The 18,228-nt window shown below is 37.8% G+C and overlaps 1 protein-coding gene across 5 annotated transcripts in view; it reads left to right on the plus strand.

Annotated features, from left to right (window-relative positions):
* The window catches only part of AGTPBP1 (ATP/GTP binding carboxypeptidase 1), a 62,313-nt gene that overhangs the window by 39,727 nt on the left and 4,358 nt on the right, over window positions 1–18,228 (plus strand). For 4 of the 5 annotated variants that reach the window (XR_008483268.1, XM_054281155.1, XM_054281165.1 and 1 more), the window contains exons 23-26: window positions 637–766; window positions 1,126–1,257; window positions 2,937–3,113; window positions 8,300–8,460. Coding sequence is in view for 3 of the 5 variants with exons in the window: in XM_054281155.1 (XP_054137130.1) it covers window positions 637–766; window positions 1,126–1,257; window positions 2,937–3,113; window positions 8,300–8,460 (600 nt within the window). In the remaining 2 variants the exon portion in view is untranslated. Of the gene's footprint in view, window positions 1–636; window positions 767–1,125; window positions 1,258–2,936; window positions 3,114–6,746; window positions 6,889–8,299; window positions 8,461–18,228 lie in introns of those variants that run through there. The other variant, XR_008483269.1, reaches the window with a different exon arrangement.

The following is an 18,228-nucleotide window of genomic DNA, read 5'->3' on the forward strand; positions in this document are numbered from 1 at the left end:
AGAATGTATATATTAGAATACTTGTAATAAAATAATTAAGGATACAGGGACAATTAAGAAGGCTGCCCCAGCAGACACAGTCTAAAGGCAAATGTAGTGAAGATGACTGCATAATCATGAAATCCTGCAAGTTTAGAAGTTCTTGCTGATAGCTGACTGAATACAGAGATGATCTTTTTCTTTCCTGGGTTGTTTCAGTTTTTTTTGTCCTTGTTTTTCTCACAGCTCCATATCTCCTAACAACTTCACATTTCAAGTATTAGATTTCTAGTTGACATTAGTCTCTAAATTACTGAAGACACCAAATTGTAAAGATACCATATGTATGAAATTACTGATTTTGAACTAGACTTTGGGTAGAATTGTAAGCCTTCAGTTTTAACAGCAAATAAGTAATATTACATTTGGCTTCACCTAAGAGGCTACTTCTAATTTATTTTTAGAGTTTCTGTAACATAGCTTAAAGCACCCCAAACATTTCTATTATTTGACATGTTAGAAAATTGAAGTTTATTTCTTGCCAGACTTCTTCCAAAGAAGCAGTGTTGATGAGGAAAACTTGAGGTGGGGGGGAGGCTTATTTAAAAGTATGATAATACGGACTACATCATGCGTTTTTCCACCCCCCCACAATAGCCACCGTTGCTCTTTAAGTGGAGAAGATTTAAACAGACAGTGGCAAAATCCAAATCCAGATCTGCATCCCACTATTTACCATGCTAAAGGGTTACTGCAATATCTGGCTGCTATAAAACGTTTGCCTTTGGTAAGTATGTGTGTGTAAGCAATTCTGAATTTTTTTAACTTTGTCTATGTAGCTAGTCTATAAATTAAACATTTTGAAATGGTCTTGTAAACCATGTCACACTTAAATTTGACTTGGAGAACTGGTCTTCTGCAAACCTGTAGATGAAAATCTGTTACATTGGCTAGGCTAGAAGGTTAAACCTTCCTTAGATGAATCACACACTTTTTGTCTTTATGAGAGTTAATTATACAAGGGATTGTATTGCCTAATTCTTTGGAACGTTCAACAGTACTAATAAAAAAATTGTCTTTCTGTTACTTTCTTAAAATTTTGATTCCATATGCCTTGAGTTTATTTTGCCAAATTATTTATTATAGGTCTACTGTGATTATCATGGTCATTCCCGTAAAAAGAATGTATTTATGTATGGCTGCAGCATCAAAGAGACAATGTGGCATACAAGTGTTAATGCTGCCTCTTGTGACCTGATGGAAGACCCTGCTTACAGGGTGAGTTTGACCTTTTTTGTACCTTTTATTTGGCATGGGTTTGGAACATCCTTTTCAAATAGTATCCTGATCCTATCCTGTGCAAATAATGACTCTGTAGCATAAGCAGACTTATTTAAAATCACCTGTTTAGTTTGTGAGTGTACTTCAAAGTACACTTCATGGAGCTTTAAACATTATACATAGAGTGCATTATTTTTTTCTGTTTCTTTACACCAATATTTACTTTTTGTTGTGTTTAATATTACTTTTATAGAAAATAGATGGAAAATTTGCTTCTGTGCATTTATAATTGCTAGATTGAAAAACAAGTCATTGAGGCATGGCAAACAATATTCTAGCAACAAGGCAAAAAAACTGGATTGTTCTGAGAGATACTTATTTTTGTATATGGAAATATGCAAGATACATTTTTATTTATTCCTTTATATATAGATGTGTAGTTAAGACATGTGCCCCTAATTAGGTATATATAATAAACTTGCACAAACACATCCTCTGCATTGTATAAGTTTTCAAAAAGGCAAAAAATTTAGAGAATTATGTGGTCCTTGGGGTGTTATCTATTTCTTCTGTGTGTCTCCCTCCATTGCTGCCTCATGGGAACTGCAAACCTGTGTTACCTATAGGTGTGCAGGCTCTGGTTTTTTTTTAAGATTCAGAGTTAAACTTCAAAAGCATGTGAATGCATGTTAAAACACTTGTTATGCATCCTTGAGTATAGATGCTTTCTGGTTATTTTTTTCTCTTCAAATCTCCCTCCCAAAAAAAAAAAAAAAAAAAAAAAAACTAAACAAAACAAAACCTATGGCTTCTTGATTTTCTTGTGTGATTTCCTGGATATTGAGCCAGATGTAAATCATGTCTGCTACTCTAACACATGTATGCGGGGTTTTGTCACTTCATTGTGCACTACTGTAGTGCACAAAAGACAGTAGTCAATAAGGGCTGTTGGAAAAAGCCCTTATTTCATTTTCAAAAAGGTGGACCAAAATATTTGGGAAAGCCTGCACTAATGGGTTATGTATTACTTCTGAAATAATAAATTTGAAGCAGTCATGTGTTTCGTCTTAACTGACACAAATAAAAACTGGAAAGAACAGTCATTAGCAATAGTCAAGTATGTATATTTGTGTGACCTTTTCACTGAAACTGTCATGTAAACAGAACTGAACTTTGATTCACATGCTTGAAGTGAAATATGCACCTAGTGCTTTGCTAATACAAATGAATTTTATATGTTAACAAAATATTGCTTTTGTTAGGTCTGTCAATGGGATTTCTGAAACAATCTGCAGTTGAATTAAATACTTATGTGGAGTATGTGGTACACTTAATTTGAGCAAACTTAGCTTGGTGAGTTAGGAGGGATGGTGATTAGCTGGAGAATTCTGTATTTAATGTATCCTGTATCCTGATCCTTATCCACATGACTAACAATTTTAGTGACTGAACCTGAAAAAAGGGATTTTAAAAACTAGGAAAAGGCCTGAAGACACTATTACTTGAACACACTGAGTTTTGAAAACTCAAGATGGAGAATTGTTTCTTTCTTATTTTTTTAATGCAAACTGCACCAAATTTTCTGGTAAAGGTTTGTGATTACATGGTCCCTTTTCACTTCCATCCATATGGGAAATAAAAGAATGACTGTTTTTTTTCAAATTGCTGTCCTGCAGGCACTCCCCAAGATCTTGAGTCACACTGCCCCTGCATTCTGCATGGGCAGCTGCAGCTTTGTGGTGGAAAAGTCCAAGGAATCTACAGCACGAGTTGTTGTCTGGAGAGAGATAGGAGTACAAAGGAGCTACACAATGGAAAGCACATTATGTGGATGTGACCAGGGCAAGTATAAAGTAAGAGGATACATCAGATAATATTTCTTACTTTTTAATTTCTTCCCTTTGCATTGGTATCTTCTTCTGTAACCCTGCTTGCTCAATTCTTGCTTGCTTTAGGCTTTTGAAACCTTTCAAGGTCTGAGTAGGCTAATGTTAGGATGAAATGATACAATTTTCAGCTTTGTAGGTTGCATAGCAATTATGCTTATGGCTGTTTTAACAAGATTAATATTAATCATTGCTTGTAGCACATGTGTATGCATGCAGTTAAAAAAAACCAGAACTATTCTGCCCAACAGATTATTAGGATTGGGTAGTAGTATATGCCAATACTATAATAAAAATTTCCTTTACATACGGCAATTTCAGACTTCACCAAGGCAGATCATGCTTCTTCAACAGATATTTAGCAGCGTCCCTTACAGAATTTTCCTATATAGCTGTGGAAACAGGCTTACAAATTAAAACACTTTGATACAGGCTTACTAGCACTACAAATTACACATCATCTCTGAACTCACATAGCTGTGTGGCTTCTTGATGTAAAATTTGTTTTAATTTTCTCTCCTTGAGAAGTGTTAACAGGGCTGCATACCTGAAAACAAAAGGTGACTGACTCTGTTGGTAGTGTCTCACTACAAGACACCATGCATGGAAGGAGTGGATTTCCTCTGTTTGAAAGTTGAGTTTAGGCATCCTAATCAAGAAAATGACCACAAGCCTCAAATAAGGTGCTTGACAGAAAGAGGATCAGAAGGCTGAGTGGGACAGAAACAAAAAGAAAAGAGTTGAACAAGATATATTTAGTATGTTAATGTATGCTCCAACATCTGTGCTTATATCCCTATAGAGTAGGAAGTCAGATGTTTTGTGGAGAATTTCAGTAGGCCTGTAAGCACTACATTTTGTCAATTAACAACAGATGCGTTCCTGCTGTTGTCAGAATATTCCTCAGATGATAAAGCTTATTATAGAGCTTTAAAAAAAGATGGCTCATCCAATTTGCTTATTTTGAAATTTTGAAAATATTCTTAGACATGGACCCGCACAGCTTTAGCAGTGTTGCTGCAGGAAGTACTTCAGAAAAGTGAATTGAAGATGCTTTGTGGACAAACTTTCAAGATGCTTAAACCTCCAAAGCTATTCTTCAGTAAGGAAAGAAAAAATGGCTGAATTTTGTGGAAGAATCATTTACTCAAGGGAAGAGCATTCTTTTATGTCATATAAACTAAGTGATGAGACTAAATTAGTCTTCTGCCATTCATTTTATGGAGTAAAGCAATTTGTGAGCACTTAGTCATCCTCTGAATATACAGGAAGATTGTTAATTTTTTCTCACTATGATAATGCTCAGACTTATTAAGAAAATATATCTAAAAAGTCAAGGTGACTGTACTTATCAAAGAGGTGCATTTCTCCAGTGAGAAGATGAAAAAGATGAAAAGGCTTAAGCCCACGGTTTTTGTGGGGGCTTTTGTTGTGTTGTTTGTTTTTTTTTAGATTTATTTGGTTTATTTGAGATTTATTTTGTGGAAGGAGTAGGGCCAGTAAGTCTGTCAATACATTTACAGTATAAATTAGATTACATATGTCAAATAGATTATTTCAAAACAGAGAGAAGTTGTACTATAGAAATTCCCTTCCCTCCTACTTCCCATCCTAAAGGACATGAGAGTTCAGATCTGAGGGATTGAAACATAAAGGTCTGAAATGCTGTGCTAGTCTTATTGTGGTTGGGCATCCTTGCTGAATTTTGTTCAAAGCATGAAAAGGATTACTTAACAATTTGGTTCTTTGTGGAAGAAATACTGAGTCTTTGCCAAGATGAACATAATTTTTCTTTTTATTCTAATTTATTTTATTTGGACAATGATGAATCTAGACTATTTCCAGCCAGGAAGCTGTTGAGCGGAAGTTAGCGAGTCTTACCTCTGTTTAGGATCTCTGGTGTTAGAGTTGTCTCTGGAAGCACATTTTTTTTGAGCTGATCATATGGAATCTTTGTAGTCTGCTGACAGTAAGTGCTGCAAATATAGGTCAGTCATCTGTGATTCAGAATATGGAAAAACAAACTTTCAGGTGAAATAATTCTCCAGAATCTACTATGGAGCATAATTTAGATGCCAGACAAAAGAACAATGTCTTCAATGATTCAAGCCACTTTGCTGATTGAAGATTAATACATTAGAAAGTATTGCTTGACTTTTAAGTTAATTAAAAAGGGTTTGTTATCTGGCAGTCTTACAACGCTCATAAAGAGAAGACTTCAGGAAATAAGGATTTGGTTAACAAATTTCTCAGTAACTAAGATTTTTCAGTCTTTAGAATTTGAGTTCTCAGAAATGATTATGTCTTTGTAACCTCTGCTGAATAAGCAATCAGAAGATCTACATGATATTTTACTGACCAATTGACTTCGACAAATCTTTATATGTCTGTTTTCCTTTTACTAAGTAGGTGTTATAGGAATATTCTTCTCCATTGAGGTCACAGTCTGCTATGCCTTTGTTTTTTTTGTCTTTTCTTTCAATTGGCAAAATTTAATCACTGAGATAGTCTATTGATATGAAGACACCTTCATGACATGCTTAGTAAGGAAGACTTCAACCCTCCATCTAAAATTTTACTGTCTAGAAGAAAGATAGTGGTATAAGATGTAGAGAAAGAAGAAATTAAATTTAGTTTAAAAAAAAGAAGCTGCGATGAGGTGGCTTGAGCTTAAAAGCAATGCCTGTAGCACATAAGTAGCTTAGTCTCAGTTAAAGGTACCAGAACAACTGTTGAAGATCATTAGAAGATAAAGAAAATAGTGCAATCAAGGCTTCAGTGAAAATGAAGTTGACCTCAGGTCCCTTAGCAAGGGCAACTGATGATGGTGATGGTGACTTCTGGAACCAGACTTTGGATCTTGTTTCAGGGAAATGAAGAGGTTTGGCTGATGGAAGAATCAATTAGGAAATTTTGTATTTGGCATTTTTGTTATATTACATTCTCCCTTATGATTAAAGGAAATGATGGAAGCAAAGCAAGATTTGGCATCAGGCTTTTAGCACAATTATGTAGACCCTTCAGTGTAGTAATTTCAAAGTTTATCCTTCAGGTGTTTCCCAGTTATCCACATCCAGTCTGCTCCATTTAGGTTTCTCTTTAGTTACATCCTCTTTCTGCTGTGCTAAAAATAGCAGCCACACAACATGCACACGCTATTTATCTTTATAACAATTGTCTTTGCACTTTTCTTCATGCTGTACTCTTGTCCTTTTTCAACTTAGAGACACTTTATTAGACATACCTTGTCTATAAGGAACCTGCCAACTAACGATAAATTCTTCAGCAACAAATGCAGATGATAACTGGAAAAGTTTCTGAACCATCAAGTTGTGCACATTAGTAACCTGTGTAACAGTGAGATTACTGTTACCTTTCCCCTTCCTCTTCTACATACTTTGTTGCCTCTTGACCTTAATGTTATTTTAATCTCTTTGGGGCAGGGACTGTGTCTTCCTGTGATTAGCGTAGTGGAGCCCCAGCTATGATTGGGGTCTTCGAAAGTTAATGATGTCCAAACAAATACAAAACAAAGCCACAAAATTGGTCTCTGTGGATAAGGTACTGCACTGAGTGAGGAGAACTGATTTCTGTTCCCAGCGGGGTCAGTGACATGCTGTGAGACACTGTGCAAATCGCTTCAACCCTCTCTGCCTCCATTTCTCCATCAGTACAGTGAGGATAATTCTTCCTTTATTAATAAGTGCTTTGAAACCTACAGCACAAAAGCATTATAAAAGAGGTAAGTAGTATTACTATTAAGAATAATACTCAAGTATTCAACTCTTGTTCACTGCTAACAGGTTTCAGTACCATTTGTCTGGAGGATGGCCCTGTTCAGAATCATGGATATAGATTTATCTTTCTTGTTACTAAAAAGCACCTTGTTTATGAGTACTATCAAGGCAAAAAAAGAACTCAGAAGAAAAATCAAACTTTTCTTCTATTAAGTATGTTCAAATCAGCGCATGGAGAATGTGTGGGCTGTACCATATCTGGAGCAACATACTTTCTTTTAAAATGCAGTGTCAGTGTGGCAACACATACAAAGCTTATGTGTTTTTTCCCTGGCTTTTGGTAAAATGATTCCTGCTTCATTCTTTTTTGCTTCTTTCATACCTGATGACTTAGCTTACCACCAATTCCTGGCTCCTCTGTTTCCCTGTTTGTATTGTCAAGCGTTCTTTTTAACTATTCTGTATGTTAAGGGGTTGAGAAGATCCAAGCTAAAGTCTTTTTAGATTCTCCAGAGATACAGAATTTGCAAAGGGGGAAATTGAGTGGAGTTGTGCCACTGAATTTACTAGTGTCTATACAGTTAGTAGTAGCCAATTACATAACTCTTGAGGCTCGGTCTAGGTTACACTCCTTTTATAAAGTAGTTGAGGTCAGAGGTTATGTCCCTAAATACTGCACTTCTGGCTAAATTAAAAATGTAGAATTACCTGATGGGAGGATTTATTAGATATGTAAACTTGGAGAGCATTACTTAAGTTCTAACTTCTAAATACTCTTTGCAGAGGAAAATGCCTGGCTATGTAATTCAAGTTAGAAAAGAGCTATCGCTTTTGAGAATCTGTTTGTTAGTTTTAATTACTAAATATGTGAATAAATGCTTTCAGAATTAACACATGTAGCTTCTAACTTATAGGCAGGGAAGGGACATCTGTCTCATGGAGTAACTGCTGCCTTAGGTAGTCTTACCTATGTGTCAAAACATAGCATGAATTTGATCACTGCTATGGTATTAATTCTCTCCTTTTTTAAAATTCTGTTTGATGAAATTTATATTGAGGAATCTTGTATTTCAAATTCTTATTTTAAAATAATTTATAGTTATGAACCTAGACATTATCTCTGCTTTTTTTCCAATACTACTAGGAAAAGGTTTGTTAATTTTGGGGTGCTAGAAGTGTAGACTAGAAAGCTCCCAAAATGTGTCTGTTCAGCCATGAAGGAATCATGTAGGTATTCCTGAGTCTTCTGTGATACTCTAAGCGTTTATTCTACAAATTTGATTTGTTCTGTCTTTAAAAGCAAGAGAATATATTAAATAAAGTAAGAAAATATTAACCTAAAGAGCTATTCTACAATATCTGTGTGTCAATCTGCCTGTACCTATTTTGTATTTTTAAATCTTGTTTTCAAATTAGGGATTGCAGATAGGTACAAGAGAACTGGAGGAGATGGGAGCAAAGTTCTGTGTTGGCTTGCTGCGTTTAAAAAGAATGTCCTCACCTTTGGAATACAACCTGCCTTCTAATCTGTTGGATATTGAAAATGAGCTAATTGAGTCAAGCTGTAAAGTGACAAGGTAGTACACTTTTATTATATTCTCTTTTTATTTTGGGAAAAAAATGCTGTTTCTCAAGTGATGTAAAGATTCTTTCAAAAATGTTCTTCCACTTATCAAAAACAATGCTGATGTGTTGTGACATTACTGTAACAATAATCTGAATATGTTGGAGATCTCTTGTGTTAATTCAGTTGCTTCAATGTTTGAAAGAAAACAATACAGACAGAGTTAGACTATATTCCACATTTGGAGATGGGATAAACACTAGCAATTTTAATGTCATTTGGTAGTTACTGTGGGCCATAAAATTCAGTAGTAGGTCTTAAGTCTCAATTGTCTCTTTCAAAGTGGGTTTGGTTTTTTTGTTTTTTTTTTTTTCTTTTTATTTTATTTGCAGTGGTATTAAAAATGTTTTTAAACAGACCTAAAGTATGTGAGGTAAAGCAGTAAGAACTGTAAGTATTTCTTCCTAACTTTATTTTTCTTATTTCTCCTCTGGTGGAGACATATAATAAGACTTGAAGAATTTAAAATTCATGAAATAGTTTGGGTCACTAAAGAAATTTGTATGCTCAGTAACCAGGTTACTAAGTTGCCCGTTCTTAAAGCTGTAGATAGGCTTGCTGGGTTAAAGCTGAGTTAGTGATTCCTGGAAAAGATAGTGTCAGTGGGTTTGGGGTAATCAAAGAACTTCTGTAAGTGTGTAAGTAGTAAACGAAATTTTAGGGGAAATATGGGCCTACAGGTAAATGGGACAGGAGCCCTGGTGACACAGGACGTGTGAAAGGCTGAGGTACTGACTTCGTCTTGGCGTTTACTAGAAAGATCAGCTCTTGGTGTGCTAGGGACCCAGACACTGGGGAAGGTTTGGAGTAAGGAAAGCCTGCCTGTGGTGGGAGAGGAATGGGTTGGAGAATACCTAAGCAAGCTATTCTTACCTAGGTCCAGAGGTCCTCATAAGATGCACCCACAAGTACTAAGGGAGCTCACTGATGTCACTGTGAAGCCACTCAATAATTTTTGAAGGATCATAGTGATTGGGACAGGTATATTCGAAGGAAATCAGATATCCTGCCTGTCTTCAGGAAGAACAAGGAGGAAGATCTGGGGAATTGCAAGCTGGTCAGTCTCACTGTGATCCCTGATAAGGAGATCAAGCAACTAATCCTGGGAAGTATTTGCGGCTATTTGAAGAGGGAGTGTTCATGAGTAGTCAGCATGGGATCCTTCCCCGCTCCTCAGCACTGGCAAGGCCTGCACACCTGGAGGACTGTGTTGTTCAGTACAGGAGTGTCATGGACCTTCCAGAGAGAGTCCAGTGAGGAGCTCCTAAGATGTTGAAGGGTCTGATGTTCCTCTCACAGGAGGTAATGATGGGAGAGCAAGGACTGCGAGTCTGGAGTAGAGGAGGCTCAAAAGGCCTGCATTATCAATGTATACAAATACCTGAAGGGAGGTTATGAAGAGGGTAGAGCCAGGCTCTTTCCAGTGGTATCTGCTGACAGGCTAAGAGAACAAACCATCGAGGAAATTGCATTAACCATTTAATACATAGAAAGGTGCCCTAGGTTTGGCCAGAACAGGGTTAATTTTTTACCATAAACAGAAGGGGGCCTGGCCAGACCCTACTGTTACTTGATACCATCTCATCACTTGTCAGGGGCTGGAGGAAGAGACTCCCTCATTTCTGGTCAGGCTAGGGGGAGAAAAACTGTGGCAGGTGAAGAGTCTGGTATTGCACTTTCTATATAAATTATTCCATTGTGTTTTACCTTTTGTTATTAATGTCATTGTTGCTTCCTTCCTTCTCTCATTGATGCTTCCATTGTTGTTACCTCATCTTTTAATTTTTACGTTTGCTCCTCCAGTTCTTGGTGCCATTTTCAGAGAGGGGAAGAAGAAGGGGAAGGGGGTGGAGAAAGTGAGCAGCATATATGTGTATATATATATATATGTATATATATGGTCATTGTGAGGATGCTCAAATAGTGGAACAAGCTTCCTGTGTAGGATAGTCTTATCCCAGGCGATACTTGAAAGCTGTCTTGATGTGATTCTCAGCAAACTGGGTGGCCCACTAGAGCAAGGACATTGGACAAAATGGCCTCCTGAGTTTTCTTCCAAAAAAGAAAATATTTTCCCCCTGCTTTGTGAAAAGGGGGAAAAGTCTACAAGTCTTTTCTCAAAAGGTACTGAATGCTGGTGATTTGGGAACTTCAAATTTAAGTGCTAGTGTAGGTAATTAGAATACAGGGTTCTAAAAATCACAAATTAGTTGCATTTGTCTCTCTCAGAACTTAAGCAGCCAAGATCCTGTTCCCTTGGCATTTCTGTCATATATGCCATCCTGATTCCATCCAGGACAAGTTAAATTTTTGCAGTACCTAGGAGGGATGTTATTCTGTACCACCTCACATCATTGGCAGGCACAGGGGGAAGGGACTCTCTTCAGGGAATAAGGGGTTCCTCACAGTGGAGAAAACATGGCAGATGGAGCAGTCTGGTATTCTGTGGATCATTTATTTTCTTATATCTTTTGTTATTAATATTGTTGCTGTTACCCTTCACTTTCTTGTCCCATCAGTAAATTGTTCTGATCTCAACCTTTTGTGATCTCTGTATTTTGTCCCTCCAGCTGGCAGGGAGGGGAGGTGGCACATGGTTTTGCAGAAGTATTGAATTGGAGAATACTGTTCTTAGACCACAACATATGCTTTAATAATTTCTTTAATAGTAATTCTTCCATAAATACAGGCTAGCTATTAAGCAGTTTCACTTGACAGCTATTGTGGATGGCATCTAAATGATAGCCTTTCAGCCAGCACATGTGTTTCTTGAGTTCCTCATGTGTAGCATGTTTAACTTGGAAATTGTGCCTACATGTTACACCTATTTATCATACTTTTTTTTTCATTTGCAGCTACAATTATATGTTAATAAGACTGTGATATTTTTCCCATTCGTGTTATGTCACTGTCAATTTTATTGGAACTAAAGCTGCACCATAAATAGGTCTCTGAAATACTAAATTTCAGTTACAGCATTTTGGATCAAGATGTGGTTGTGAGCAATTAATCCATGAGAGTGGCATTGAAAAACAGCTCCAGATTCCCATGTAACTTTATATTATTGGCTGCCTCAGGCATGGGTAATTTTCTATTGCATCTTGAGTTTAAGTGAGCATCCTAGTTCACAGATAATGGCTATTGTCTGGAAAAAAGTTTTCTGGAAAAACTAGCCATTATCTGTGAACTAGCCATTATCTGCTGTGAACTAGCCATTATCTGTGAACTAACCATTATCTGCTGTGAACTAGCTATTATCTGCCGGATTTCTGTTTGTTAATGTAACTTACCGTGGATTTTCCATATGAGAGCATCTATTGAATTGAGGAAAGTCATATCATACACAAGTCACCCCCCCTTAGAATCTGCTAGGAAGTTAAAGACACATCAAAACCACTTTAGTATCAGAATGGAATAAAAAAGGGTGAGATGGCATGTTTGCTTTCTCTTTGATAGCAAACTTCAGTAATGCTAGATGACAAGAGGAACAAATGTAAATGCATAGCTTGTTTTAATGTTACGAAATACAGCAAGTCATCGTATTTTAATAGATGCTCATAGTCTGAACTTCCTTTACCAGCTAAAATACTTCATTGATCCAGCTATCTCTAAAAAATTATTCTGTGTGAAAACTAATTGCTCGTGAAGTACTGCAATGCTGGGGACAGGGGAAAACTGCCTCTGACTTGGTTTACATTTCATTGCTGGGAAGTGAGTGGCACAGGGACTGTTCTAGCCTGGATTTTCAGAAAGCACTGATAAAAGACTTAGTTCTGCATAATGTTGTGGGCTACATATGAGCACAGTTAAAAATGTAACATTAGGCTCATAATAAGCTTACTATTACTGAGACTCTGTGTGGAAATATTTATAATCCTGATCTGTGAAAAAAGTAACCAGTACTCTGGAACTTAAAAAAACCCAGCAGGTTCAGTTCCATCCAAAAGACTAGATCATGAAAATCACAAAAATAATTGTACTGCAAGATGAAATTTTAAATTGGAGAGAGATGGTTAAATAACTTCATTCAGTGTATCAAAAGTGAATTTATACCTAGAATTTTTTTTTAAAAATGGTTTCCCCTAACATGACATTTGGGTGTTACACAGCTAATGATGGTGAAAGGTGATAACCAAGTGCTTCTGCACTAAAGAAATTAGGAGAGTGGGAAAAAATCAGATTCTGTGCCTGTAAGAGTTAATCTATATGGAACACTGACATAAGAAATGTTGAAGTTTATTGGAGGAATCTGTTAACAACTGTTTAAGTCCTGATGGCTTTATTTCTTAAAGTCATTAAATGTAAATCTAAGAACACTAAAACATAAACCAGAAAAATGCGTAGCATGAAGTGGGAAAATAGGTACAACTGCTCTTAGTGTTCACCTAGCAATACTGTATAACTCGGTCAGAATCTGTGATGGAAAAACTGAATGTGTGGCTTCAAACTATTTAATTTAAAATATGGCATTAAGACTGAAATGTGTTGTGCATTTGTACCTCGGTTTCTGAGCAATCTGATGTCCCTGACCACAGCAAGGGAGTTGGAACTAGATGATTGTTAAGGTCCATTCCAACCCAAGCCATTCTATGATAAATAAGAAACTACAATTTTGTTCACAGAACCTCCAATATTAGCAATAAAAGTGCCATGTATTATTCAAGTTTGCACATTATCTTCTTTTATTCTTTGCCAAAGGGATCAATACTGGCATAGGTGAAGTTAAGAGGTGGTCTCATTCTTTTGTTGCCAGAGGCTGAGAAGCAGAGTTCTGCTGTATACCTTAGGCCATATTTTAAAAAATCTTTTCAGCCAAGGTGTGCATTTATTGTTCACTTTAGTGGTAGAAATATACAAAGAACCTCTGTCAAGCAAAGTTTGTAAAGCTTTTTTTTCTTCCTCTTCAGAGGGAGTCATGGGTCAGAATACAGTCAGACAGCTTCTTTTTTTATATGTCCAAACTTCAGTTCTCACTTTTCTAGTACAACAAAGAACTGCTTATACTTCCTTTGTGATTTGCTGCTTTTTACTTGTGATTAGAGACAAATTAGAAGCTACTTACAGGAAAAGCAGGTTAAAAGTTCATCCATAGGAAGTATAAAACAGAATATTTTTACACAGCTGTAGCGTTCCTGTAGGGTTACAGTAGAGCAATTACTAAGATTATAGTTACTTCCTTTATTTTTGGATATCATTAGTATTACTTTTTACCAAAGCACAGTTTTAATGCTTTCAAGACTAAGCAGGCAAGTTTAAACACAGAAGCCCTGATTTTATTTTTTGCAAATGATTTTGAGGGTTTCTCAAATTCTTTTTGAATTTTCCAGGTTGCAATTATAATGACCAAGTACATGTTAAAATTTTAGAACATATTGCCAGTATTTCATTACACATAGGCTGAATTTGCATGAGTTCATTTTGAACCATGTCTGAAACAAGAAAAATAAAGCAATAAGTAGATTTATTTCCCTCTGGCAGTGAACTTTAACCTTTTATGTGATGAATAAAACACTTAGTTTTTCTTTAATTATTTCCAGTGTATTTGACAGTGTTTTCATCACAGTTCCAAATGGAAAAGATTAGACTAAATGTAATACTGGTCTTGTATTGAGAATTGTAGTTGTTGTGCTGACAGGTTTGATAGGGTCTATATGCAATGAAAAAAAACATATGACCACATTCATAACTGTTATGACTTACTAGACTTATGCTCTGCTCAAAAATTTGACCACTTTTTGGAAATTCTAGTTCACTTCAATGATTCTTTTGAGGCTCATTGGTGTGTTCTAGAACATGGTGTAGTTGTGTTTCCTAATTTTGATTTACTTATAGCAGAGAAGCAGACTGCTTCGGGACCCAGCATGTCTAGAAAATGTTAGAAAAAGCAGACAGCCAAAAGGAGCTGTGGGAAGGGAAAAACTTGATGAAAAAATCCATTTCCTGCACTTAGTTTTACACTTGAGAAAAAATATCAGACTGGTTAGGCAAGGAGTGAGTGGTATATGCAGTGGGAATGTGTACAAAGTCTTACAAGGGATTTCTGTATAGGCTGTCAGATAAAATCTGTTTTTGCCCTATTTTTCTCCCCTTCCTAATGAGTCTTAAACTTTTCCCAGACATTTGGATATTCCTAATCTTCTTCACCTGGGACTAAAGGTTTTTTCCTTCTTACTCTCCTGCAGCGTTGAAGCTTTTCTTGGCCTTTCTTCCAGTACCTTGGGAGTACGGCTGTGTTGAGAAGAAGGCATCTTATACTGCAGCTTTTGTCCAGTCTGTCCCATTCTGAATGTTGGAAGAAAAAGCTATTAAAAATCAGATTCAGAATTCCACTTGTGGGCTTGTTAGCAGTGCCCATGCACCAGGCCCCTGCTCTGGCCTCAGTGAAAGTGATTGCTTTTATTTCTGTGTAGACTGTAGTATTCAGAGCACTGTTTGTCTTCTCTAGGGCAAAATGAGGAAACTAGTAATCAAGGAAAAAAAACCCTGAAGAAACAAAAAACCAGTAAGTGTGCTGAACTGCTTATATATTCTTCATACCATTCTTTAAAGTTTCCTTCTACTCTTGATGGTATGACCCAAATACTAGTATGGCCCACAGTAAATGATTGATGAATCCCAGCTGATTTGATTCAGTTTTGAATTTTATAAAATATATTTCAGGGTGAGAACACATAGAACATGTTGATGTTACTTGTAATTAAACTGTGGAGTAAAATTTTGTAACTCTAAATGTGAAGATACCTAAAAAAAAAAAAATTAAAGAGGATTTGGATGTCCAGCTTCTTATGGCTTGGAAAAGCATTGGATACATCCTGTTGAACCTTGGAAATTCCCTTGAGAAAATTTCCTTATTGCTTACAAAAACTACATAGGTTAAGAGCAACTGAACTGGACAGCACTTGTAGTTGTTTGTGTGATGTTGCCTCCTGCAGCAGTATTGCTAATCTCCAGAAGAGAATATAGACACTAAAGAGAAATGAGAAGGGAAAGTATGGAGAAACAATTCCTTTGTGATACTTTATAACTTGTCTTTCTCATTGAAGATTTTTTTTCCTCCCATGACAAAGCAGTGTTATAAGAGATCATTAGTACTTCAGAATTCCCTCTCCTTCCTTTCTCAACTCCCCAGGTAGCTACAACTCTCCGTACTTTGACAGGGAGTATTTCTTAATTTTTTGTTCCGAAGTTGTAAAATGTATACACATCCCCTGGAGTGTCAAAAAACTGCTGATCTCCATGGGGTTCAAATTGGTAATGGTTACGTCTACCTTGTGGATTAATTTTTCTGTAATTGAGTCTTGTGGATAACGAAAAATCCCAAGTATCTCTTTTATGGGACAATAAAAATATTATTTTGAAAAAAATATACCATGTTTGTGAAAAGGTTTATTAGATTTTAATATGTTTTGAGCATTAATGTAAATGAAAAACTCATGGTGAGGTAATATAGTTTTAAAAAATAATAGAGTCATAACATGGCTTGGATGGGAAGGGACATCAGAGATCATCTAGTTCCAACCCCTCCGGCATGGACAAGGATGCAACCCACTAGATTAGATTTCTTGCAGCCCCATCCAACGTGGCCTTGAACACTTCCAGGGATGGGGCATCCACAGGTCCTTTGGTCATCTGTTCCAGTGCCTCACCACCCTCACAGTAAATAATTTCTTCCTAGTATCTAATCTAAATCTCTTCTCTTTTAGTTTAATAACATTACTTCTTGTCATATCCCTTTCTGACTGTGTAAAAAGTCATCCTTCCTCTGTCGTGTAAGTCCTGTTCAGGTAGTGGAAAACCACAGTGAGGTATCACTGGAGTCTCCTGTTCTTGAGGCTGAAGAACTCTAGCTCTCTCAGCCTGTCTTCTTAGGAGAGGTGCTCCAGCCCTCTGAGCAACTTAGTGGCCTCCTCAAAACTCACTCCAAGAGATCCATATCTTTCTTGTGCTGGGGACCTCAGAGCTGGATGCAGCACTCCAGTTGGGATCTCCCCAGAGCAGAGCAGAGGGGCAGAATCCCCTGGCTCACTTTGCTGACCATGCTGCTTTGGATGCAGCTCAGGACATGGTTGGCTTTCTGGGCTGCAAGCTCACACCAGTGGCTCATGTCCAGCTTTTCATCCACGAGGCTTTGCAGGGCTGCTCTCAATGACTTCTTTTCCCAGTCTGTGCTTTATCTGGGATTGCCCTGATCCAGTTACAGAACCTTGCACTTGAACTTGTTGGACTTCATGAGGTTCTCTTGGGCCCAGTTCTTAAGCTTGTTCATTTGGATGGCATCCTGTCCTTCTGTTGTGTCAACTGTACTGCTCACCTTTGTGTCATCTGCGAACTTGCTGCAGGAGCACTTGATTTCACTGTCAGTGTCCTTGCAGAAGGTCTTACAGGGCACCGGTCCCAAGACAGAGCCCTGAGGAACCCCACTTGTCACCAGCCCCCATGTGGACATGGAGCCTTTGACCAAAACTCTCTGGCTGCATCCATTCAGGCAATTGCTTGCCTATCAAACAGTCCACTCGTCAAATCCATGTCTCTCAAATTTGGAGATAAGCATGTCACATGGGACACTGAAGACCCTGGAGAAGTCTAGGTTGGTGACGTACGCTGACCTGCCTGTGCTGGCTGTTGTAGTCATCCCATCATAGAAGGCCATCGGATGGGTAAGGCATGATTTGCTCTTGGTCTCCAGGTGCGGAGAGAACACTGTGTTCCTGATCCCTTCAACGTCTTTCCAAGAGACATGAAATCCCTTTTGATATTTCACAATCTCATAGCTGCAGCCTTATTCAACCCTGCATGAAAGCATAGGAGTGGTTGATAATCCTCTGGTTTTACCAGTCTTGGTAACCTCTTTGTGACATGATGATGGTGGCCCTGATAGGCAGGAAATCTTGCTAGAGAGGCTGGAGGGTAAATGGCTGCTTCCCTGTGTCTCAGTGAGAATTCTCCAGTAATTGCTATGCTTCATGCACTTTTGGTGGCACTCATTCTTGTATGAATGGTTGGTTGTACCAGTTTTGTAGCATTCTCCTTTTCTTGTTCTTGACTACATGTTGTGGAGTTTTCTCCTCCGAACCTCATACTGTCATATTTGTTATGTAGGGGTGCTTTGGTAGCAAGGGGGAGACTCTTTCTTTTGCTCCAAGCAGAGATGAGGTCCAGTCTCCCTTGCCTTACAAATCAATCAAGCCTATCTCAGGGCTGGATGCTAATGTACCTTCTGTTTCCAAGGTCTTCCGAGGCAGCAGCTGCCTCTCTGCCTGTGTCAGTGCATAATCTCATACCTCAGTCTCCTGCTTGGATTCCCAGATCATATGCTGCCTAATGAGCTTCTCACACAACATGGCAACCTGCAGGAGGCAGGTTATCTATCTGGGCATGGTTGCACCCATGGCCACTACCTCTGCCTTCAGGGCCCAGGGGGACGTTCAGATTATGGAGTTTCCTGCAGCTGAGGGTCCAGGTTCTTTTAGTCTTCAGCAAGTCTGTTTGGGTCTAGACATATACCAAGGTGGCTGTGGTCTCTTGGTTTTAGCCTGACAGCTGTGATGTGTGGATGCCATTTTTGTTACAGAAGGAGACTGCTTCCTTTTCCTCCCAGGTAGAATTAAGTGGCCTTTTCTGGGTGCCCTTCCTGGAGAAGTGCTGTGCCACGTCCTGGCTATGGCACCACGCCCTGGTCACTCGCACTTTCCCGGGCCATTTAAATCTGCTGGCAGCACTC

The sequence above is a fragment of the Melozone crissalis genome, unplaced genomic scaffold (assembly GCF_028551555.1).
Source record: "Melozone crissalis strain CALT ecotype California unplaced genomic scaffold, PUWL_Pcris_2 ptg000005l_1, whole genome shotgun sequence".
In the NCBI taxonomy this organism is placed as follows: Eukaryota; Metazoa; Chordata; class Aves; order Passeriformes; family Passerellidae; genus Melozone; species Melozone crissalis.